Source organism: Xiphophorus maculatus, chromosome 9, assembly GCF_002775205.1.
Source record: "Xiphophorus maculatus strain JP 163 A chromosome 9, X_maculatus-5.0-male, whole genome shotgun sequence".
NCBI classification, from domain to species: Eukaryota; Metazoa; Chordata; class Actinopteri; order Cyprinodontiformes; family Poeciliidae; genus Xiphophorus; species Xiphophorus maculatus.
Window position 1 is genome coordinate 3,006,715 of NC_036451.1, and position 25,492 is coordinate 3,032,206.

At 38.6% G+C, this 25,492-nt stretch overlaps 2 protein-coding genes and 1 non-coding gene across 4 annotated transcripts in view; all 3 read right to left on the reverse strand.

The window, feature by feature from the left end:
* Nucleotides 1-10,334, reverse strand: part of syde2 (synapse defective Rho GTPase homolog 2) — a 47,693-nt gene extending 37,359 nt beyond the window's left edge. Inside the window, exons 1-2 of one of the 2 annotated variants that reach the window (XM_023339774.1) lie at nucleotides 8,109-10,334; nucleotides 419-711 (exon numbers count right to left, since the gene is read on the reverse strand). In XM_023339774.1, the coding sequence (XP_023195542.1) occupies nucleotides 419-711; nucleotides 8,109-10,104 (2,289 nt within the window). In that variant the 5' untranslated portion in view covers nucleotides 10,105-10,334. The remainder of the gene's footprint in view (nucleotides 1-418; nucleotides 712-8,108) is intronic. The other variant, XM_023339775.1, reaches the window with a different exon arrangement.
* An 11,829-nt stretch (nucleotides 10,335-22,163) lies between these two features.
* c9h1orf52 (chromosome 9 C1orf52 homolog) lies at nucleotides 22,164-24,714 on the reverse strand. Its single transcript, XM_005805134.3, has 3 exons — nucleotides 24,281-24,714; nucleotides 23,097-23,307; nucleotides 22,164-22,949 (listed from the first exon to the last, which is right to left on the reverse strand). Exons 1-3 carry the CDS (start codon nucleotides 24,563-24,565, stop codon nucleotides 22,795-22,797), a joined length of 651 nt encoding a protein of 216 aa, XP_005805191.1. The 5' UTR covers nucleotides 24,566-24,714; the 3' UTR covers nucleotides 22,164-22,794.
* A 424-nt stretch (nucleotides 24,715-25,138) lies between these two features.
* On the reverse strand, nucleotides 25,139-25,211 carry trnak-cuu. Its single transcript has one exon. It is a non-coding gene; the product is annotated as a tRNA-Lys (tRNA).
* Between the last annotated feature and the right edge of the window lie 281 nt (nucleotides 25,212-25,492).

Here is a 25,492-nt window from a genome sequence, read left to right on the forward strand (position 1 = left end):
CCACTTCACATTTGCGTTTCATATCTATCATATAAAGTCATGATAAAACTAGAGGTGTTCCAATCGGATACTAATATCGGAAATCGATCCGATATCAGCCAATAGATGAGCATCAGATTTTATCAGCCTCCATCTAAAATTGTTGGATATTAGCATGTTCTCATGCCTGTTGTTGTTGACTGCTGCTCTCTGAGTATTGCATTGCCTTTCTAACATTCCACACCACAAAATATGTAATAAAAGAATGAATGATGCATACTGACATGGTATTAGGTCAATATCGGTATCGTGTCAGAAGTGAAAAAATAGCATAAGGACACCCCTAGTTGTAACATGGTAAAAAGACCCACCCTGTCACAGCTGTTTCTGCTTTTTCACCACAGTCATCTTAATCTCATACATCTGTGGAGGATCTAACCTGAGGGATCTGTGGGCGTACTGGCCGTGGCGGCGCTCCACCTGTGGATCTCACAAATTCTGGCGAGGGGCTGGGAGCAGGAGGAAGCTGACTGCCCTCCTCAGCTCCCAGCATGCCTTGCAGCTCATCCTTGGTGCAGTGACTCTTTGGCTGGGAGCTCTGCTGCAGCCAGTTGCGCTTTTTGGACACTGTAATGGTGGTGGTGAGCTGCGGGCTCCATGATGAAGGCTCGTTGGTCAGTCTGCTGGCCTCTCTGCCATTAGCACATGGAGTTTGGAAATTCTCAAAGAAAGCTGAGAAAGTGGAGGACACAAAGGCAGACCGTGAGAGTTACTGCAGCAGGTCAGAAATTAAAATTAAAAAGTTATTTCCTGGACTAAAAGAAGGAACTAATCATCTTCTTGATTAGTATAATTTCAGTAATTACAGATGTGAACTGAATTAGAGAAGTCGATGTTTCATCTCAAACTATTCATGTCACAACAGGCTGAAGAAAACATTTACATCAACAAACCACAAGTGTGGAAATATTTAGTAATGCCAGGTGGTTTAAATATTTCTTTGCTACATTTTTTTCTCTCTTCTTTCAGGGATTTAAAGATAGATGGACTATCACAATGTCCCTCAATGTCCTCCAGCATTATTTCCAGAAACTACCCTATTCAGGGTTAACTTTGGGAATCTGTGAACTCACACTTCCAAGAGGAAATTGAGGGATTTTGCACGCATACCTTCTGTTGTAGCAGATCCAAAAAAAGTATGCAAGAAACAGCCAACGTTTCAGAAAGAAGTAGGAGGAAGAGACTGGTAAAAAGTGAAGACAGCAGAAACATGTTAAAAAAGTAAACAAACAAAAACACATTCCGGTAATACGGATGTGACCTGCATTAGCACTTAATGTTTCGAGGGACTGTTTTCTCCAGTCCCTCGTAGGAGATTTCCAATCAGACACTAAGAAGATGCAAGAATTTATCACAGATGCAAGGATAGAAAAAAAAACACACAACTATGCACAAGAGTGTGACAAGTACAGCACAGTGCAGAAGGAGGCCAGCGTCCTGCTCTAACTTGTAGAGCAGGCTCATATAAAATACTGTTTTGATCCCCTCCAGCTCTCCTCCGAGCCCCTCCAACATGCTCTAATGCCAACCTCTCCAGAAAATTCTTTTTTCACACATGCATGAGTAGCCGAGCAAATTAGGAACCTGGGTATATTTTTACTTTCTTTTAGAAAATTTGACATTCTATACAGAAGATCTAGCATAAAATATAGTTGTAATAGTGCCAAAGAAGAGTGAGAAAGAGTGAGTTCTCAGGTATGTCAGAAGTGAGCTTGTGGATAGATAGTAGGATGTCTAAAGAGTAAAAAAGAAAAAAGATGATGAACTGTAAAAAAAACCATCTGTATTCATGTGAGTGGGTGTCTGTGCTATTTAACACAGCTGATCATAACATGTTGATCAATACACTGGAAAAGTTGGTTAAAACTTACAGATCAGTTAACAGATCAGTTATCTGTTATTTGGCAGTTATAAGTCCAAATAAACAATAACTGTGTGTGGGAGTTCCTCCAGGCTCTCTACTCGGGCAAGAAGAATTCAATATCTACATATTTAGTCTATGGAGTAATGTATGGAGTTTTACATTTCCTACAATAGGTAAGCCAACAAGGCACCTTTATGTTTCTGTGTGATCACATAAGTCACCAAGTCCTTGTGTCCATAATACCAATGAGTTGTTAGTCCTACGTGTGATTAAAGACCTAAATTGTAGCATCACCTGTGTCTGAGCTATTTATTTGTTTTCAATGTTCTTTCTAGCATTTCTTTCTTTTATATTCAAATTTTACTATTATTCTCGTACTATATTTAATGTGTGTAATGGGATTTTTTCTTTACTTCCTTGTAAAACACTTTGCCTCCTTTCTGAATGCCGCAGCACAAATAAACTTGCCATGCCTCACCTAGAGTCTACAGGCCTGTCCCAGCAGTATTCCAGAAATCTACAGCTTTATAAAGCAACTATTGTCCCATAAACATACACACTGAAATTTATTACACCGCAACAAAAGAAGGGGTTAATCTTTCCTGAGCTACAGCTAGAACATTATGTGGGAATGGACTAATCTAAGTTGGGGATTAAACTCTCTTGCGCTCCACCTTGTAAACATTCCAGTTAATTTGATTTCTGAATCAGCTTTGTTTGCACAGTAAAATCCTAATCTTGAACGAGTAACAACAACATTTCTTGTTTTTCATTTGATGTCAGACACAAGCAGAACCTTCTTTTTGCTTCATTTACAGAGGACTTGCATTCAGAATCACATTTGTATTGTGTGTTCGCAAAGTCTCGATTAGAGATTTTTGAGGACCAGCAGTTGAGTAATATTAAAGTTTTTGTAAAAGGAGAAGCCAGGATTTTATTTCTGCTGGTTCGCTGAGTTCCATGCGTGACTGTGTGGGCTTGAACTGCCAGGCTGCACTCATCTGTGATGCTATGATTTTATCTGCTCCAGTCTGGCTGCGTTTCAGGTAGCCTTTCAATTTTTACTGAAAATTCATAAGGCTAGAACGTACTATAGCAGAAAACGGGGGATTGTACTATGGTGCACCATTAACTTTGTTTTGCAAGGAAAAATACACTAAAAACTTTAATCTTTTTACCTAAAATGGATCATTTGCAACAATAAACCTTACCAGAAAAACTACAATTTCAAGACGTTTTGGTTTCAGGGTGGACAAAGACCCATAAACAACAAACAAAGCTAAAGAGCAACCTTAAATATAGAAATCAAGTCACTTTTAATTTATTTCTACAAAACGAAATATTTTTATTTGAAAAAAAGGACCAATTAGAACCAAAACCTCTCCGAAACTACTGACCCTGATGCCGAGACTACACACGGCACTTTTGTCGACAAGCTGTCTTCTTCAAGGGGTCTTTCATAACTAGAAAAGGAAGCATGTTCCGACACGAACGGCATTCCAGACCACGGCTGGAGATTTAAATCTTTGCTGCCGTCTCCTTTCACCATCACACTCCTTTACAGCAGCAACAGCAGCTTCCAAAACAAACAACAAGCCGGACAAGTTGGACCCAATTTGTAAAATTTTGGTCTCTTTTAACTGCTGTCAAATGTTAGACAATTTATAGGCCTCATTCACCTCTCAGTCTATTATTTAGCCTGATAAAAACTGACAAAGGACTGCTAAGAATTTAGGGATTTTATCCTAACAAACATCAAGGTATACTGTGGTTATATGATTGAAGAGTTTATAAGAACACTGAAATAAACTAAGATATTCTAAGAGGCAATATAAATTAAATAATAAAAAAGAATAATTATGATTAGCAAAGATGAGATGAAAGCTAATTTTGTTAGTTGGTTAATAAGTTTTCAAGGAAAATATTGTAAATGTAAAATTTCATCCTCCAAGTTAAGGCAGGAAACAGGTATAATGCCCTCTACAAGGCATGTAATTATTCAAAAATAAAACATCTAAGAAGATTCATGAAGCACAAATAAAATACATAAATTCTCTATCTAGAAGATGGAGGACAGTTTTAGGACAAGGAAGAAAAGGTCACCTTATAACAAACTGTCAAAAAAAATTAATGACCTGCAGCCACAAAACCAATCCAACAAAAATACTTATGGAAAATGTAGTATTAAAACTGTCATATACATTGAAAACTGTCAAGGTCCCTGTCAGCTTCTTTGTAGCCTAAATTCTCTTGTGATCACTGCAAAGAGAACTGACGGACCCCTGACCTGAAGGTACCAGATGGCCAAAGCCAATAATACAGGGCTGTGTCTTTGTGACAAGACTAAAAGACAGAGAGAAAGAAAGAAAGAGGTGGTGCACAGATGGGGAGGAGTGTTATGGTTTGCAAAGTTACCAAGGAAAAATCTGGAAGTGCCGAAGCAGATCTGTGCCGTGTGAGCCACAGAGTAAACCCACTTACATTCATCTCTAAACCTTATGAGTGGCTGGATCTTTTACTCCACAAAGACAAAGCACTTGATCCACTTTCCCATAGGCTTTTAATTTCTTTCCTGATTTTCCTTTTCGTCATAGAGGCTTCTCTTTTATAGGAGCAAACACGCAGCAGCTCATTTTCTCCTCCCTACAGACACAACTTTGTTGTGTATACGGGGTTTGTGAGCTCCCTTTAGAGCGAATCTTTTTGCTGGGTGCCATGCATTCCTGTTGACACTCATTCATATGCTAATGAGGATTGTCAGTGTAGATTTTTCTTTTTACACAAGGACAGAGCTAAGATCGCTCAGGGTTACATCACATGTCAACACTTGCATCCCACTGACACGTACTGCCAGTGCTGTCCTCAATATGTTGGCTGAAGAGCCAATTTTTTCCCTCTGTGTTGGAGTTCTCTCATTGTTTCTTTGTTGGGGTTTTATTGTGCTGGTTAAAATTTAAGTTTGAGGACACAGAAATGACTTAATTAGAACAAAAACTGAAATAAGAATAACAGCCCCTTTAAAAGAAGCTCTGAAGTTCCTTAAAGGCTAATAAAAACTAGTGCTCTCCCCACTCCTTGCAGCAGACACCATTATGACTCAAACATCTTGTAAAACCATCCAAGTATGATCCCTGATGCCTCACGTTTCTCCCAGCTCAAATCTGCAACATCAATAAATCTGTCAAGGCTTATGCATACTATAAGACAAGACAATCTATGTACCGCCACCCATGTGTTTCTGAAAACACTTTCTCAAAACACAACACATTTATATAAGGGCATGTGTGTATAATATACCCAAATACGTAACTGTACAATGTTGATTAACATGGTCAGCAACAACACTCAAGAAGCCTCACCATTTCATTATCACCAGCCTGATCCGGTCATACAAGGCAGGATTGCCTTGTATGACAATTAAGTGTATGTTGTTTACACTTAATTCTGATCATTGAATGTTGCCATAGAGACGGAGACTCATCCGACCGTGAAGCTTTTTTCAGTAGAAAGTCCAGTTTTAAGCCTCAATTTGCTGTTTTCAGTTTACACAGGTGGCAGCTGGTCTCGTCCTTTGCTGCTGTAGCTAATCTGTCTCAAGGTTCAACATATTGTGAGCTTGGAGATGCAGTTCTGCATAGTGTGGTTGTAACGTGGGGTTATTTGAGCTCCTGATGATTTATTAGATTATCCATCTTGTCTGCAAACACTCTTTGAACTTCTGAAATCAACAAGCTGATTTATGGATAATTTTCTTTAAACCTTGTAAATACTGTAGTTGTGTTTTAAAATTTCAACGTTAAGCTCACTTAAGCACTTTTTAATTTAAGAAAGTCGTTTTCATCACATCTAAATTTGTTGAGCTGTTGTCATCTGACTTGCTGATTTGGTATGTTCAGTTGTTTGAACTGGTGTACCCAATAAACAGAAGAATCACTGTTTGTAACACCTACACACAGAGCCCAAGTCTAAATCTCCAGAACCAGCAAATAATGATGGATTTAGGAAGATAAGCAATGCCTTAGACAATTAAGCAAAAACATATTAAATGCCTTGTTTTCAAAAGATTTGGTAAAAGGTTTGGAAATATTTGGTTTTGCTTGATAGAATTTATTGTTTTTAACTTTAATCTTATGCCTTTGTAATAAATTTAAAGAGTCACAAGTTAAGCTAGCTTAGCGCAACTTCTATAAATTTGTTATGAAATTAGCTGGGAGTGGAATTTGGTAAATCAAACAAACTTTATTGACCTCAACTAATGAAACTTATAAATAAGAACATTAAATTTCATAAAATTGATATTTTGAAGCAGATATGACTTGGTAAGAAATCAGCAACGATTTTGGGAAGTTGCTACAGACCAGGTCAAAACATTTAAAGTTCTGCTTACATAATCAAAAAGATGAAATGCTAAAACTTCTGTTTCCGCTGAGGTTTTGTATGTAAATGGTAGCACTTCAAGATATCGATACAAATGTTTTTAGCAGCCGAAATAAAATCTTTTTTTTTTTTTTTTCCATTTTCATTTCCAGATTTTGCCCTAAAAGGTTGGCTACTCTGATATTTACTCCTTAGATATATTCTACTTCATGTTTCAGTTTTTTATATCTACACTCCCTTTTAACTCTATTTTACATTTTACAAAGTGGGACAGGTGTATGTCTTTTCAAATTAAGTTAAACTACTGTAAAGGCAGCATACAGTACTGATACTGTTCTTATCTATAGACTTTTTGATAGAAAGTCTGTACATCTTCAAAATATTCCAGTCATAGACTAACACCACTGCCAAATTCTTTTGAGACTTAACATGACATTAACCAAATATATGACTCATGACCTAATGCCAGGTGAAAACAGGACACCTGGATCATGCCCACCTGCCAGCATGCCTTCTCTGACAAACCAAAACAAAATCAATCTTTTGATTTCATATACACACATGAACAAACAAAGCAAAGAGGTGTGTAGGCAGGCTTATGTTCACAAAAGACATTATACATAAAGTTATATATGTTTCAAAACAGTGATGACTGGAAAAGTCATCACTCTAATTTTGTTAGAGCATAAACAAAATTATATGAAGCCAAACTGGGACATTTGACTTACTAAAAACTTTACACTAAAGTTTGAAATCTAAGAGAATTTTCAAACAACTCAAACAAGAGCTTTAAGTGAGTATTGAATAACTTTAGGCTTTTTGTAAGGTGCGAAGAGCTTCCCAAGATAAGCCAAGCAATGACCTCAATAAATACTTAATCACCCTTCATTTTGTTCAGTCATGGTGAGGAATTAGGTGACACAGCTCAAACTAGTTAAACAACGGGAATGGCATTTCAAAAATTCAACTCAAAGTCTCTTTAAAATGCAAGCTACCATTGGGCTGTCAAGAGCAAATGACTGGGGAGGAAAGCGACATGACAGCACAACCCCCTCTTCTCTCAAACAAATCACACACCACGAGCGCAGCAGAAAAATACTGCAGCGGCTTCTCTCCCGCCTTGGATTCCTCTGGCCACAGCTGTGGAAAAGCTCAGCGGACACGAGGAGAAGAGAGAATGTGGAAGAAAATAAATGAGGAAAAAATGAGAGTAAGAACTGTGTGGTACATGGAAACGAATAAATACCAAGTTCTGTACCGATTCTAACTACAAATTGGTCACGAAAAGCTGTAAAATTGGTGGCAATACGTTAAACAGAGAAATTTTCTGACTAATGATCTCACTTGTGGTTTCCTGATACAGATGTTTCCATGTCTTTCATAAAAACTGCAATAGAAAATTATTTTACCTTTTCCTCAGAAACAAACATTAAAATAAAATATATACATATAAAACACAGACACACACATAAAACCCCACCACCAACACCACTGGGAACAATCTAACAGAAAAGTGAGTTAGTTGTTACTGGATCTATGCTGTGAGTATTTTGACCTACAACCTCGTGTGCAATTAATTTAGTGTTAAAATGCTGCTAAATTAGTGTGAAGGACAAAGCCCGCCACCGGTTAGAGAACCCCTACAAAGGAAAGCAAGAGGTCTGAGGTGTCTCGTCCCTTTGCTTTGCATTCAAAAGTGGAGGAGTGAAGGGTGGACCACCACCAGACGGAGTCTACTATGAGTGGAGGAGGATGACAACAATCAGATGGGAGGAAGAAGGGTAGAGGATCCCCTTGGAGACGAGGCCACCCTGTGTAGCCTTCCTACCTGGCTGCTGCTGCTGTCTTGCAGACTTGACTGTAGACGACTTAACCTTGACTGATTTACTCCCTCGAACCGGGACCCCTGGTTTGCAGCCTCCGAGGTTAGCCTGAGTGGAGGACCAATCCTGGCTCTGGCATCCACCAAGAGGTAAAGACGAACCCTCAATGCGCTGCTTCATCTCAGACGACAGCAGACGACCCTTGTGCATCCACTCTTGCATCTTGTTCACAGTAACACCGTAGGCTTTGCTGACCGACTGGACCACCTGTGTCCGGACTTCGGCCTGTTCTTGCTTGCCCTCCTGACCCTGATGACTTGCTGCTTCGCTGTTGCTGTCTGTAGAACCTGTGAGGCTGTTGACCGAACTGCTGCTCTCATTCAGCCATCTGCCATGTTCCTCCTCAACTCCGACATTTTGCAGCAGTTCGTCACTGCTGATGGTGTTGCAAAGCACCTCCGGTTCACCTGCTCTTGAGACTTCAGCCTCTTCATGTTTATTTAACTCCAAAGCTTCTTTATCATGATGGACTAATGCACTTTCCCGTTTGGTTGCCTGAGTACAAGATGAAGGTAGGCCTTGATACCTAATAACTCCATCACTGGCAGACCGGACTAATGTGGGTTTTTTGGTCACTGACAAGCTGGATGTGCTTTTACTGATCAGCTTTGTCTTTGACTCCAGGCTTCCAGTAAGGCAGAGCAGGAGTGATTCAGTATCAGAAAGCTGCTGGGAACTGTGGTTCCCTCCAGAGGACCAGGAGTCACTGTCAGTGTTTTTGACAGAGAGCCTGGAGCACAGGCTGTCTCTTGAATGACTACTACAGGAAGAGGTGGCTTGCTGCTCAGCTAAGCCACCACTAATCTGCTGAGCATCCAAGCTGATATCATTCATAGCATTGATGAGAAGATAATAGGCCTCTTGCAGCTGTGTTCTGAGCCTGTCTGTTTCCTGGGCGCTATCACCATCATCTCCCTGCCCTTTATCCTGTATCTCTGCAACCTCCACTCTAGCAACAGTTTTTGGTTTAACTGCTTCGTAAAAGGGCAGAATTTCATTGTCATAGTAATCGTCATCTTCACTATCTAAGGGGTACCTCAGTGATGCCTCTGTGGTGCACAGAGTTTGCATTTTGAGATCACAAATCTGTAAGTCAGTGGGGAAAACTGTTGGGCTCTGAGGGCATCCAGCGGTCTCCCCGATGGGCCTGACACAGTCAGGCTCATAACTTTCAATGCTTCTGATTAAAACATTTTCCTCAGAGTTTGGATGCACGCAAGTTTGAGTGTATGCCTCCAGAGCGGGGCGGTCAAAATTCCAGGTGTTGTTTGTGTGAATTGCTACTACAGTCCCTGCCATGTGCCGGGAGTACCCCCGGCTCCTGGTCTCTGCCCCCTCACCATCAGCAACCCAAGCCACGGCAGCTCTAACGACCCCCGTCTGCGCCCGCACCTGCGCTCGGTGTAACGCTTGACCGGAGCTGTCCCCGAACCCGATCGAATCGCCGAAGCCGCACTGCCTCGGCGCAGGAACGAAGCGTTTTATCTGCACATGTGGTCCTTCGAGAGAGATCCCCGCAGATCTGGGCTCCCTGAGCCTCCTGTCCTCTCCTCCTAACGTGTCCCCAGCAAACTGCGCGTCTCTTTGAAGTGGGGCCCCTAGGAGCCATTCATTAACGTGAACCCTACCCCCGCTGCTCGGCTCCCGGGGACGTGAGCCATCCACCTCCGCTGCGCGACTCTCTGGGACTGTTGTGGCCCCTTCTGTTTGCACCAGCGCTCCTGCTACATAATTCTCGTATGCGCTCATTCTCTCTGCCGTGAAATCCAGCCCTGTGAGCAAAACTACCGGCCGAGGCTCCTCGGGGAAAACTTTTTCTTTACCTTCTCGGCCCCCATTCGCCGCAGCAGCAGATCCGTATCCACCGCTGAGCGTCGCTCCTTTTTTGGACTTCTTCCCCCGTAGTTTTGCTAGTAAAGTCCTCCGCAGAGGATCAGCCATTCCTTTCCTCTGCCCCCCTCCGGCTAATTCCTCCTGGTGTCTCTCAGCAGGCTGGCTCCAGAAGGGAAGGACCGAGCGGGTTCTCCTCGGTCAAAGCTCGCCGAGCGGACGGGCTCCTCTCCATTCTCCGCTGTCACCTCCGTTCTGCTGCCCCACTGAAACACTCCTGACTGCGCTTTGCTCAACTGCACCACCTCTCTCTCTCTCCTGTGCTACACACACACACGGCACACACTTCTTTTCTCCGGTCTTCCCTCCTCTCTAGCGCCTCGCCTCTCTCCATGTTTGCAGCTCAGATGTTTGAAATATTTTCTTGGTTCAAAGTTCAAAGATTTCAAGCGCAGATTATTCAAAGAAAATAAGCCATTTACCTGCGCATGATTAATAGGTTCCAGAATAATCGTTTGCTACATAACTAATTACCAGCCCATAATGTCACACCAGACTATTTGTTGTCTGGTGTATTTGTCATATGTGGGGCATTGCTCTTTACATCTATCTATCTATCTATCTATCTATCTATCTATCTATCTATCTATCTATCTATCTATCTATCTATCTATCTATCTATCTATCTATCTATCTATCTATCTATCTATCTATCTATCTATCTATCTATCTCTATCTATCTATCTATCTATCTATCTATTACAAATTTGCGCAACGGCTAGTTATATTTTTAAAAACATTTAGTACAAACTGCAAAATCTGGTAAATAAGCTGCAAGAGCTTGTCAATTGCTGATAGTTTTTTCCTCAAACGTAAATAGTCATATCAATGAAAAAGTCAGTGTCATCAAAGTGAAAAGTTTTGACACCATTGTTTATGAATAAGATAGTCAAATAGCTTGGTTGTGTTTTCATTATGACAGATCATACTATCATACTGTTATTCTAATGCAAAAAAGTCAGATATTTGACAACACCTGAAAATGCTCAAAACAGCACTCTGCATTATTTGCTCAACTGTTTGAAATCTACAGTGAAGTTACACGTTATAGTATTTATTTAGCTAAATGAGTACAAGACACTACATACATACGTATGCTTCACATTTCTACTGTATATGCTCTTTGCAGTTCCAATTTGTTCACAGCATCGTGCAAATGCAAAGTACAAACGTACCACAAACATTAGAAACATCCTTTGGGTTACAACTATGCACAACTGTAAACTACATCATCATTGAAAAGTGAAATTCACCGGGAGAAACTGTTGCATCCTGAAGAAATGTCTAAAATTTGCTTGACAGATATTGATAAGTAGTTTTTTTGTAATGACACAACCATTGAATCAAGGACTAACAGTTTTATGTGGAATGTACTTTCAGTATTCGTAAGTATAATTTATTTTGAATGATATGAGAAAAGCAGATGATAATGTCATAAAACAGCAGAAAATCGTAAGGAATTGATGCATGTCCAAAAGGATTTGCGATATGTTGTAAGGGAGAAACTGCTACTATTATGTGCACAAAGGACTAAATGTTATGAGAATTTTAATCCTGATCAGAGAGATGCACCAAAGAAACACTGTATAACACTGTATTAGTTGCTTCAGCTTGGCACACTCATTTAGCATCACAAAACATCCAACTCTGTCACACAGAACCCATCTTCTAAGTAACTAGATGGTTAGACAATCTTATGGCGTTCATAAAAGATGAAGGTGACAACCTCAGACATATGGAAACTGTACCCCAGAACAAACCAGACTTGTGGAGGTACACAATTCACTTATATATTTCTTTTATTCATGATGTCATAGGGAAGAAGTGTGTTTGAGGTTTGGTCGTAAAATGCATCCACATGTGGGCTAACATTTAAATCTAATATTTGGAATTGATCTAACAGAAGCGTGCAAAGCTGTGACATTATCACCCAAGCTTTCTCAAATTGTTTAGACATTTTAATCTCTTTCTTCTAGGAATTTAGAAAAACCATATTATATATTATATATATTATTGTCAACGAACAAAAACAATTATGATTTTATGTGAGACAATGAGAAAAAATTTTGTCTTTTTATGCAGTGTAGCCTACGTAAAAATCTAGTTTCAACTATATCTCACTTTAAAATTATAATATGGAACCAATAACCTAATTTTTACCCACTGCCTATTTTGTGTGATTAGCCAGATTATTTTCTTATGCAATGAGCTTCATTATCAAATGATAAAACTGGATTTGACTACAGTGTGAAAAGATTGTCAGGAGATTTAGAAACAACTAAAAGGAATAAATATGAATGTGTGTATTTAAACCTATTTTATAGCACACTGCACCTCTGACTTGAAAGTTTAAGTCTAAAAAGCTTGTGTGCAGCATGTGTGGGGTCTGCAAAGATATTAGTGACCTTTGACCAGCAAAAGCAATGAATTGAGGAAAAAGATCTGTATTTTTGCTTCATTTAAACAGAGGGTAGTTGAGTTGCAAATGTTACTAATGTCTTTTCACCTATTTGCATTACATGGCTCTTTTACAGTAACAATCTATTTAAAAGATTTCAACCCTCCCAGTCAGTATAATTCTGTCAGCAGAAGAACAGATGGACGTTATTCCACTAAACCTCCGCTTGTGTCGCTCCCTGAAGCCTGAATTAAAATTGGAGTGGGAGCAGTTGAGTCAGGACTTCAAATTACCACCTTCACTTGTAGCTGCTAATGCATTTCAGCAAACCGCAGTGAGAACAATCTCCATCTCAGGGGGAAATATGTGCTTACACTCTGCTGAGAGAAGAGAAAAATGTCTGTCTCAGCAGGAAACAATAAGGAGGTTGGTGGTTAACTATCCATTCCACATACCACTCTTACTCTTTTTCCAAATGATAAGGGTTATGTCTGTCACATGGAATTAGCCAAGTCATTGTTTCATCGTCATTATTACGCACACAAAGGACATGTTTCATCCCATTCAGCCACAACTGCAGCACAGAAGGACGTACTGCTCTAGTTATGGATCACTGGAGTTTTATCTGAAGTCAATCTTGAGTAATCCTCTCCTTTCTTGACCTTGCATCTCCAACCCAACCTGTGTACAGTGTGTGTCTGTGCTTGTAGCACCACACAGGGCTGTAAGACCATGTAAGGAGGTGGAGAACAAAATGGAGCATGTTTCACTTGAACCTTAAACTGTTTGTTTGCTGTTGCCTCTTGTTGGAATGTGCAAGAAGATGAACTGCTGGGAAGCTGCAGTGGGTGTATGAGTGCACATGCGCAACCTAATCCCTTCCCTGTAAGACACACATATAGTATACTTAAACACCTACACACACTTGGACTGAATCTGATTTCATCATGAGACTCTCCACATTTTTCAGGGGGAGAAAACACCCTGTGATTAAGGGGCATTTATAATCAAAGCAGTCTATTGACAGGGCCCTTCACTCCCACTGCTCCACTCCCAGTCAAACACGATAAGCATCTGTTATTGGCCTGCAGGAGCCATGTCGGCTCTGAATCCTTTCCCTGCCTCCCCGACTTTCTGACTAGACCTTGTCTGGGCAGTTATTCACAGGTCAAAACCTGCAGGCTGTCGTGTGTTGTGTTTTTGTGTCTGAAAGAGGGGAAAGGGAAAGCAGGAGGGACGGCGGGGGTGTCAGGGGTAAGAGGACAGATTCAGAGAAACGCTACACGGTGCAGGAGTAATTACATTCTGAAGATATCTTTACATCCTTTGTAGAGATACAACTTGCAACAATGTTAAGCACAATGACCAATATAAAATGTGGAAGTAAAGGATGCAAAAACCAAACAGGACAAAGGAGCACTTATTGCTGTTGGCACAGCTCTATCCAGTTTAGAAAGAATATTTATCTTTTCCTAACTTTACTTGTTTAGGACACTCTGAGGCTCACTGAAAGTCCTCCTCAACAGCAGAAAAGTTAGTATGCTTACTCTTCAGGTCGTATGTTTTTCATATTTCCCATTAGCCACAGGATCAAACCCCCTTTTCCAAAATGGCTGCCATTTTTCTGCCTTTTATTGCCATAAAATGTTACTCATTTTCACAATTTTGTCACATCATGTGTTTTCGACTTTAGTCATCAAATTCGTACAACTTTAAAGTAATAATATATGGCATTCTAAAGGATGAACGACGGCTTTTTTCATGATTGCCGTTAGCTTGAACAAATTTTGTTTATGTGTTCAGCAGTTTAGCATTAGCGGCACTAAGATACTTATTGGTTAGCAGTGCCCACTACTAATAATATAAGCTTCTTATTTTAGTGTAAACATATATTCTGCACTACAACTATAATGGCCACTTTGAAAAATGGCCGCCAGACAAAACAAGTTGAGGAGAATATACATGACTTCTATGGTTCAAGGTATGTATAAATATGAATGATTTGACACCAAACACACTCATAAATCCAGGACAACCATGGTGTCCATCTTGTTCACCAACAAAAATAAGTTTAAGAGCTGGAAGATATCAATAAATATGATTTTTATTTATGGGTATAATGTATGATTATACCCATAAAATACTTTATTGCACTAAAATATTTGGAATTTTAGTGAAAAAATACATTTTCTCTTATCACAATGGTGGTCATCTTGAATTTTTCAGTTTTGTTTTTTTAATTAAAAACAGTAAGAATATCAGATTAATTTGTGAAATTATAACCTTGCGAAAGACTTTGCTGAAACATTAAAGTAATTTGCTGCACTATTAGAAGAAACTTTAAGTATATAAGATTTTTCTTAAGGTGATGTCACTAGGAGCTACACTTAGACCTAGGATTTTTTGAGAATATGGACCTTGGTAGTTTATGAAATTATTTATTTCTTCCTCAGTCATCAACATAAGAGAAGGCAAATAAGAGTGTTTACTGAACTGGATGAGAGATACAGAAGTTAATATTAATCAAGACTTCTTTTCTCACAGAACTCCCAACTCAGATCTCTGCTGTGAGAAATCTACTGTGCAACAAAAAAAATAATGATAAGTTTGTCTCTTTTATTTCCCTGTTTTTTCTTCCATCATTCACTTGTGTTCTTTGTGCGAGCAGTAGCAGAACATCTGCTTGACTGGCCCCTTTCAGATGGCATGGTCAGGCAGTGTATGTGGTAGAGAGGGGTGTGTGCGCGGGCGTGCGCATGTGTGTGTGTAAAAGAGAGAGCAAGAAAGAAGAAAAAAATAAAAGGAATCTGTGTGCAATTGTGAACATTGTGCACATTTATGTGTCTGTAAGTGCATGTTGGGACTTGGGGCTTTGCAGCTGTTGGGGCTCTCCTCCTGATGGTTGTCCATTGTTCCCCAAGTCTTTCCCAGATTGTTTATGGGCCCTGTTTTTTTTATGTTTTTTTTATTTCTCAGAGCACACCGCAGCTAAATTTATGCCTGTGGACACAAGCCTTTCTCAGGGTATAAATTAGGCTGGAGGATCCTTGTCAGATTAGCCTTGCCAAAAGCTTGCTGCTCTAAATTCTTGAGAGAGGCATTCTTCTCATTCACTTCCATATTGCTACTCGCGCATAATCTAAAGGATCTACAATTTGGCCTCCTTTCAGTTTATGCCCAGAAATGTCTTGCTAAATTCTTTTGTCATTTTATTGTGGCTTTTACAATGTTTTTAGAGACAAATACTTTCTAAGTGGGACCTCTTTTGTACTGCTGCTGCCAAAAACAAGTCAGTTAATTATTGTGAGGATAGAAAATCCATTTGTACAGTGAATAGGTACGTAAGAGTTTATTGCTCTGGTTTTAATATTGGCAAAGCAACTTTTAAAATGTTGCTGCATTTCTGATATATATTAACCTTGAGTTTATATTAACATGGTTGAACTCCATGCATGATCATGTGTCTGACAACTGAAGCTTGTCAGACACAAGCTTCAGTAAGTATTACACATTTTGACACTGTGTAATATTGACATATATTTAAGCTCAAATTGAGTTAATTAAACCAACAATTCCAAGATGCTGCAAATCTACAAGCAAAAGATAGAAAAAAATTTTTTTCAAGATGTTACAACAGTTGAAATGAAATCCTTACATAAAATGCATAAAAACACAGCAAACAAAATAAGGGACCATTAAAATCATTCTATACCTTACTGGCCCATTAAATCAGACTAAACCTTCTCTGTATTAGAACAGTTAGAATTGCCAAAATAATTTTGATACACTGAATTTCTGAATAATGAGAGGGATTGTTTTTATTTTTTAATATTAAAACTTCACATCTTCATAAAGAGACAAGTTTTATATACACATATATATATATCACCTCTATCCCATAATTTAAGTTACTAATGAAGTCACCCCTGCAAAACTTTAAGTAATTCTAGAAGGTGGTTCTCAAAACTATTAAATTTATTGCGTTAACTCATTTTTGACATTGTGTAATATTGACATATATTTAATGATTTTGAAGTTGTATAAAACTATACTATGATGACTTGAGGTCTGTTTGATTATTCCATGACATGTACAAACTTTTAAACTTAAAGACAGCGTACTCTACTCACACTTCACAAAGCCTCTGATTTATTTTATTTAGGTACAATCACAGGACCAGGGTCTAGATAACAGGATTCACACAGATAGTATCATCTCAATTCCTGACCAGTTAACTGTGTTCCAAAGGCTAATTCAAACACACACACCCACACACAGAGCCTGGGCTGTCTGTGTCTGGTTCTTATCATTATCAAGAGACAGCCGCTGACATGTTTATCATGAAAAGAAGTCAGACTTCTTGCCGCTCGCTACTGTTCTCCATTATCAGAGAATAAAATAGTACAAACATTTTCCCGAGTGACGTCTGTGTAATTACATAAATACCTTCTGTGTGAAAACTGCACACTCTTATTTTCCTTTAATGTTTTCTGCAGTGTTGGTATGTTGTGGTTATAGGCATTGAAGGTTTTCCATTCCTCCAGGCAAATCCAGAGCTTTCTTTTACCTTAAGCACTTTCTCTAACAGATGGATGTTATATAAACTGTTCATTCTTGTTGATTTTTTGGAAATATGAAACCTCGTCTCTTCTTCTCCACACACACTCCTGTTAATTACTGTTTGCAGCTACTGTTTAATCATTACTTTGTCGCTACTTCAAGCTTAATGTACATCCCAGATGAACTTGGGTGGTATGGAAAAGTAAAACTTTTCACGTCAGCATCAAAGAAGAGGAAGGGTTTGGAAATATACAGCTGCAATCAGCAGCCTGCACCGCAATGCTCCTGCGATTTGCAGTATTATGTTCCCGTCTGCCCGCAGATTGGAAGTTTCCACTCAAAAAAAGAAAAAGTCTCTTTCTCTCCAATTTTGCATTATTTGCTGTTATTTCAACTTTTAACTTTCTGTTTCTTGCTCCTCACAGAAGCTACATGTGGTTCGTCGTTGTGTTTAGCTGCTTGGATGGGGGCATCGACTGAGCTACTGCTGTCAACAACTCAATGTTCTTCTATAGATGATACACCTGGCCCCGTCTTCCAGTGTTTAACCCTGTCTCATAGTATTTGGCTGAGCTTTTGCTATGCCTAACTGTAGGTGCTCTCTTTCATCCTTTGGATTTTACGACCGGCTCAGAGCTGATTTGTTTCATGTTACTCTCAAAGGCAAAGCCACAAAAGGAGCTGCTGCTACCTTAAGCTTTTAACCTTTCTATAACATAGAAAGTAGTTCTAGATCAGTGCTACTGTTTCTTTTTTGTGTGTGTTGTGGTAGACTGCTGTTCACACTGAACCTGGTTCTGTTGTGCTGGAGGTTTCTTCCAGTTAAAGATGTGAATGCTGCATAAAATCGAACTTCCTGTGACTGAAAATTTTCTAATAAACTAAACTTGACCATAATGCTGGATAACTATGGTCAACTGGAATATAATTATAATTGGATTGAATTGAATTTTTTTGGGTAAAGTAACTTGAGATGGCATGCATTGTGAATTAATGCTAGGTAAATAAACTGAATTTAAATGAAGTATGGTGGAGGATCTGTAATGCTGTGGGCCTGACCTCTGCCAGGGGATAAAATGATTAATTATTGGGTCTTTTAACTGCACAATCACCCAAAACATGGTCAACACAATACAGAAATTGTTTACCAGTTAACTCCATCTCCATTTGCAGATTTAATTTGTATAAAAGAACTGTGAAGTGAGTGGAGGAGAGAACATATGAGAAAACACGGTGCTGATGAACAGTCAGAGATCGATTTGACTGCTGCAACCCTGTGAAATGTTACAGAAGGAGATTTAAATTATGTTCAGAAAAAACATTAGACTTTCTTTTTTTGTCAATGAGTGTGGAGGGTGTTGTAATTATCCAAGAAAAAATGATACACAGAGAGGGAAATATTTGTTTCCTGGCCCACAGAGAATGAGTTTTTCCCCAAGCACCTGTTTCACCACTGTCAAGCAGATTACTGGTGTGAAAAACAACCGTTTACCTCAAGACAACAGCGTAGAATGAGTGAAGCTGTTTGAGAAGTGTGCAGACATGGGTAAACATAAGCTGAGAGAAAACACACCATAAGGAACCTGATAGCTAGCTTTCACTAAAAATAAATCTGAGTGTCCCATGGATTTGTTTCCAGCAGCAGCGCTTTACTTTCACACTGTAGTTCAAGTAACAGCATCATGAAAACCAGAACAAGTTCAGGGATAAAGTTATGAAGATGTGAAGAAATATCCCAAGTGTTGAACATCTCACAGATCAATATCCAAAAAAAATAAAATTAAAAACTGGCACAACTGCAGACTTAGGCATTGGCATCTTCATTTCTCTTTGGAACTTGAAAAATGATAAAGAACCAACAAAAGTTTTTAAATGTAATAACAAGTGAAGGTTATAGCAGTAGTTCTATCTTTTTCATGGAATGTCCATGACAGAATGGCACTACAAGCACAAGTATTGTTTTTTTATTATTAGGTTGGAATATATGTTTCCTTTACATCATTTCCACAGATATCAACATTCCATAGAAAAAAAGTTTCAATCTTATCTTTTTCTTTTTCCAAAACTGTTGAAATTTCTGTTTTCTTTATTTTAAAACCTAAAAGCAGAAAACAAATGTTGGATGACTAACTAAAGTTAGTATTACTTTATAATAATCAGTAAGATGCATAAAATATGTTTTTAAATGTAAGAAAATGGAAAACTAGCAACTGAATCCTAACATTGAACCCTTACACACAAACAAGTATGTTTTTAAATGAAATAGAAAAGTAGCTATTGAATCGGTTCTCTTAGACGAGGAAAAGCTCCAACATTGTGTGAACTGTGTGATAATGCCATAAGTCAGACAGTAGCAGCTGCTGGCAGCCAGCTCAGTGAAGATCCCTGAATACTCAGAGGAGATCATGAGGTCTTGACCTTCCAGTAAATGTGTCAGAGTAACAAAACATGTCTGTGACTCACATATTTCACAGCCCCTTGGGGAGCAAAGAAACAGCTCCCAGTTTATGCAAATTTATTTAAGTTTAGCAAACAACCCGCAGTCGCTTTTAGTCAAGTGATTCCACGTTTTTAAAAATTCAACTTACTTTCAGCTTTTTTTTAAAAGTGGAACAGAAGTCCAAGACGTTCTTTTCCTAACATGGAAGAAAAGGTCAGTCATGTGTAACATCCAGGGGGATGGAAATGCTTTCCTCTTGTGACTTGATCTCTACTAAACAAAGAGGCTACAGTCAAAGAATGCACTGGGTATTATATCAAAGACAGTAACAATTCACCACCAGGAGAAAACACAGCACTCAGGGCACGTCCCTTTTCAAAGCATCCACCTGGGAAATTTCCAGCTCCCAGACTGACACGGAGATGATTAATTCCCACCGTGGCCTCGCCGCCGGTCGCCGTTCACACAGCCGCTCCACGGAGGGAGAGTTATTTGTTCGTAAATATGGCTGATAAAAATCACAGCGCCGCCGCAGTGGAGCAGGCCCAGGTAGACGAGGCCAGGCACATACCCGGAGGCTGGAATTTTATCAGAAGCACATTTACCACCACTTCATGTCAACCTGTGATGACAGATACGGCAGGAATTCCTCTGATCACTAAACTGTTGCAAAAGAGAAACTTTTTCAACACTTGGAAAACCATTATTTTTACTCCAGAGGCTATAGAAATGTTTAGAATGAACCTGGAAAATTATGTGTGATGCTTAAATATATACATTCTAAACAGGCATTTTCTAATTTTCTTTAAACACACGAGTAACAAAAATCAGATATCTACAGACAACTAACTGTGTTCCTCCGTGTCTGATATTATTGGACTAAACATCTACAGTTATCTAAGATCACCTAAGTTATTTCTATTTGCCAAAGGCCAAGATAATGAGAAATTTTACATATTTAAAAAAAAAACTGGATCTCTTGCATAAAATATTTTGTATTATTCTACAAGTTAAGTAGTTTGCTGGAATTTCGCCTCATTTCTGCTGATGGAGTCAGTGCAAATAGTCAGTTTGGTGATGACCACTACAAAAAGTTAACTTTATTTTTCTTAATGGTTTACTTGAGATCATTGATTGTCAGTATTTACAATGCAGAGCGACTGTTGATTTGTTTTTATATTGTTATACTGGTTTGTTTGGTGTAATTTTTTTATTTGTCCTCATGCTTTGTATTGATGCATGTTGAATTTTAATACTACTATATGTCTTATTAGTACTTAAACTATCTAAGGTCTTTTTGGTTCGAGTCTTCTCTGCATCCTCAGAACCAGAAGCTAACTTGGAGAAGCAGCATTCAGTTTTTAAACTCCTCTAATTTGGAATAAGCTCCCAGAAAATTGCAAAAAAGCCAAATTCCTTTGAACTGAGGCAAAAACACTTTTGGTTAAGTGTTACTATTGATTAATAAGAACTGGAGCATCATAAACTGCTGTCTGTTGTTCAATTGGAGATCATTTTCCTTTACTTTGCAATGATCTTAGTGTACACTATTTTTATTCTGATTCTGTTTTAATATTCTTTGTGTGAGTTCATTTGCTTTGACTACATGTCACGTTGCTGCTGTTGCACATAAATTTCTCCATTGTGGGACAGTAAAGAATGATTTTTTCTGTTTTTGTTTGCTTACCACTTGCTGAAAAAAATCCATCTTAAAGTCACTTTATTATCAGGTTTTCTTTGTTACATGGTGGTAAATGCACAGATAATCACCAGATTGTGCCTGGCTGATGGAAGAAGAACTTTACTCTTCTGCTGTCAAACTTCATACTTCCTCTGGATTACTTCAGACTTCCAAGACATATATCGCCATGGAAACCAAGACATGCAGAACATGCACTTCTCCAAAGTTTGGTTTCTATTATAATAGCTTTTTTTCCTGATAGAGAAATGTTTATAACTGATACTTTTTGGCATTTCAAATTTGAGTGAATATATTAGGGCACCTAAATTTATTAATTACTTTTTAGGCATAAAAAATATTATAGCCAGAAGCCCATTAAAATGCTGTCTACATTGTTTTAAACTGTGTGATTGTGAGCGTGAGTGGGAATAAAACTAGCAACAGGTATTTTGTTCCATATAACACAGTAGGAGTGTAACAGGTAAACCTTTTATGGATGCAAACTCGACTAAAAACCCACCTGTTTAAGATTGTATTTGAAACATAATCAATTACGAATTTATTGATGGAACTTTACTTAATGTCGTGTTTTGATTGTTGATTCTATGTTACATTGTGTTTCTCTGTTTGATATGATGTATAGCACTTTGAAATGACTTGCTGCTGAAATGTGCTATACAAATAAAATTTGATTTGATTTTGATTTGATTTAGGCCTAAAAAATATTATAGGAGTTTCACATAATGTCCTGTGTTCATGAAATGAGAATTGTTCTCCTGTTTTTTATGTCATATGTTGTAATGTGTTTTTCTGATAAGAGAAACCGCTTATGTGAAGTCGCTTCATCACTGAGCCGTCGGCCAAATGGTATCATGATGCATCCAGATGTTTTTTCAAAACATTTTTCACTCAAAATTCTTCTGCCATAACTGTACAGGTATTCACTAGTTTCCAAACTCAGCACAAGTATGGCAGGAGATTTTAAAGCAGCTCAAGTGCGCCACCAGGTGCTCAAATGCAGAAAGAACAGGTTTAAAAACTGATATTATTAAATTTATTCCCATTTAAACATGTATTTGAAGAAGAGTCACAAAACAGTACTGAAAAAACACTCATGATAGAAATGACTAAGTACAAATAAAGCCAAATAATCAAACACCACAGTTATGTTACATAAAACACTGGCAGTTTGTCAGCAGCTTAAATATGCCTTTAAATTCAAATATTTGAGCTTTTTTTGGTTTTATTCTTGCTGCTTAGAGCAACAAGGTATTCATCTGCTTCACTGTCAAGTCAAATGAACTCAAATTGCATGTGTAAAAGTCTTCAATCCCTTCTCTATATCCAGAGAATTTGATATTGTGTAGTTATTTTGAGAATCAGGAGCAAATTGTAAATTATTACATTTTAAAACACAAAGTCTCAAATCAGGTTTTATTCTAGATATTTCAACTTCTCATAGATACTCCTCAGTGACAGAAAACCTAATTAAAACATCTGAAAACAAAACCAAAACAGCTCTTAAAAAACGAGACATCAGACATCACACCAGATAAACACTAACAAGCCAGTATTTTTGCAGGACTCTACTTTCTTGTCCAAAATGATGACATCTGTGAATGTTCCGTGGTGACACATTTAAATCACAAACCGCTTTGTGCTTCACTCCACCTTTTGCCTGAGAATTCTTTTCTCCTCTTCTACAAAGTTCTTGTCAGAAGTGGCTTGTCCCAAATCCCTCTTCCTCTTCTCCTTCTGCTGAAATGTCTCCACTCGTCGTTTCTTGGCAGACATCGAGGCCTGTTGAGATTCCTCGTCTTTTAGGCGGATTGGAAGGGAAAATGGAAAAAGAAAATTTGAATTCTTGTCAATGCCAAATGTAGAATGTTGCAAATTAGGTTTTATTTCAGAGTGTTGCAGGAAATCATGAAAAGTAGAAATGGATGTTATCCTGCAGGACTCACCTGAGTCAGAGGGCTGTTCCTCTTCAGGTAAGAACCGGGCTTTGCCAGAATAAGCTTTGGGCGCATCGTCACCGTTGTCCTCATACACACTGGACCATTTTATGGCCATGTCCATTCCTGGTGGAGGCCCTTTCTTCCTCTCTGGCTCTGGAGCATAGGTCTCTGGAGGCGGAACTGCATTTGTCTTCCATGGCTTAAATTCTCTTGCAGGCTTCAGGGGGGAAAAAAAGCACACAAGGAGGAAAAGGTTAAAAAAAATTTAACCTGATACTTCAACTGATGCCCTATCAGTGCTGTTACTGTACAAGAAAGTAGATTTGTTGCAATAAAGCTGCAGCATGAGGAAGAAGCCTTAGAAAAAGTGATAAGGTAAATCAGTAAAGTCTCTCTTCTGAAAAACAAAACATTCTCAGAAAGTAGAAAGTAACTAGAACATAACAGTGACCATGAAAAGTTTCATTTCATTTGATAATTATCTTGGATCAGACTAGATGAAGATTTTATTGACCTTGGGAAACAGAAGACATTAAGATTCTGTACATTCTGCTTACAAAGTCACAATGAAGTTTCCAGAACAAGAGTGAAAATATGTGGTGGCATAAATGCTTATCAGACAATATTTACTTCAGACTTTACAGTTTACCCTGACCTTAAAACGGTGAGTACTTAAATGAAATAAAATGTACTGTTGCAATCTCACTCTTTATGCAGCCCTAAATAATATTTAATGGTTGACACACAATAGTTTGTATTCACACCCCTTTAAGAATTTTGTTACATTGCAACCACAAATGTCAGTGAATTTTATTTGGATTTTAGTTGATGGGAATGGCTCAGTCAGATTCAGTACAGTAGAAACCTTAAAGTTTGTTTTTTTTTATCTTGATGCAGATTCTCATTTGAGTCTATGTCTGGAATTTGATTTCTAACAAACAAATATGCTCTCATCTAAACCATTCCATTGTACCGCTGTACGTCTTCTGGAGCCATAACTTTTCTCTTGCCATTTTTAAATGGCACTGTCTAAAATAATAACAAAAATAGAACATAGAATATTAGCATAGCATAAACACAATTCAATATTATATAGCATTTTCATTTCCTGATTTCATTACATTGGCTGTAACACTTCTAATTTCTCCTCCCCTACTTAAACAGTAATAATTATAGCTCTCTATTTTTACCTCTTCAGGGGGTTTGACAGTCAGGCTGTCCCAGTCTATCTCCTTGTTCAGTGGGTTGTAAAGGAAAGTGGGCTTGGACACGGAGCTGAACAGCTCGTCGGGCCTTGGTAAAGCAGCTCCAACATCAGTCCGCTTGGCGGTGGACTGCGTCCCGCTCCCCTCAGCTTCTGTCCCCGCTTTCTTCTTTCGACTATCTCCCTCCTCGCCCGAGTCGCTGGTGCTGTCGCTCAAATCGTCGTAACTCGAGAAGAACCCCAAGCAGCCCGATTTATTGTCATCTGTCATTTTGTACGTGTTACTAGTTTTAAACGAGGAGCAGTCTTTTAAAGTTTCACAGCCAATGGGTCAACGAAAAACTGGCTTAAGTGTGCTTGGCTTGAGACGCTCCTCTGTAGGCTACTCCATTTTGAAAGAGCCTCCAAAACAGTCGTAAAGTATTTCGTCACTGTCGTGCAACAGTCGTAAAGTGGAAAGGAACGGACATTAACCTTAAAATCAGAGGTGTCAAAAGTACATTCTCTACATAAGTAGAAGTACAGATATTTCTATGAAAATATATGCTAGTAAAAGTACAGGGTGAACTATTTTACAAGTTTCTCTAATTTATTGTAAAACTCTAAAAAGGAGACATAAGCTGGCTCGTTATGGAAGTAAATATTTATTACATATTCGGTTTTTTATGAGCTTGAGGCCCATAGACGATGAGGACCATGTTAACGGTTAGCGGCGGCGTCTCCGGAGAAAATGGCCGCTTTTAAAGTAGCACATTTATCTTGAAATGTACTACACAAAATGTATCTAAGTGCAGTTTGCGTATATCTGAATATTCTTTTTCTTTTACAAAGCGTCAAAAATGTACGCCCAACGTGGGGCTCGAACCCACGACCCTGAGATTAAGAGTCTCATGCTCTACCGACTGAGCTAGCCGGGCTAACGTATTAGCAAAAAAAATTGTTGGATCCTTGTTACACTCAAGTTTTTTCTTTCTAAGGGAGCACATAGTGATCAGTAGTCCAGTTCCACCAAACCGCCGCGCGTTGTTTTAGCAATAATACTCCTAATCTGCAACTTGGTAGATTTGGAGTGCATAAAAACAGTTCTCACTCGGAACTTGATGATTCCACATACCCCTTAGACTTAATGTACAATCTTCTTTACAAGGGAGAATATTTTTTTAAAATACAGAAATAATTTCGCTAGAGCACTGCCCAG

Bases quoted from the DNA above. Each gene is read 5' to 3' on its own strand.
- c9h1orf52 (XM_005805134.3), bottom strand. From the start codon at position 24,565: ATGACAGATGACAATAAATCGGGCTGCTTGGGGTTCTTCTCGAGTTAC. The intron at 23,308-24,280 runs GTAAAAATAGAG...TCCCCCCTGAAG, and splicing joins CTGTCAAACCCCCTGAAGAG to CCTGCAAGAGAATTTAAGCC. The intron at 22,950-23,096 runs GTGAGTCCTGCA...TCCGCCTAAAAG, and splicing joins GGAACAGCCCTCTGACTCAG to ACGAGGAATCTCAACAGGCC.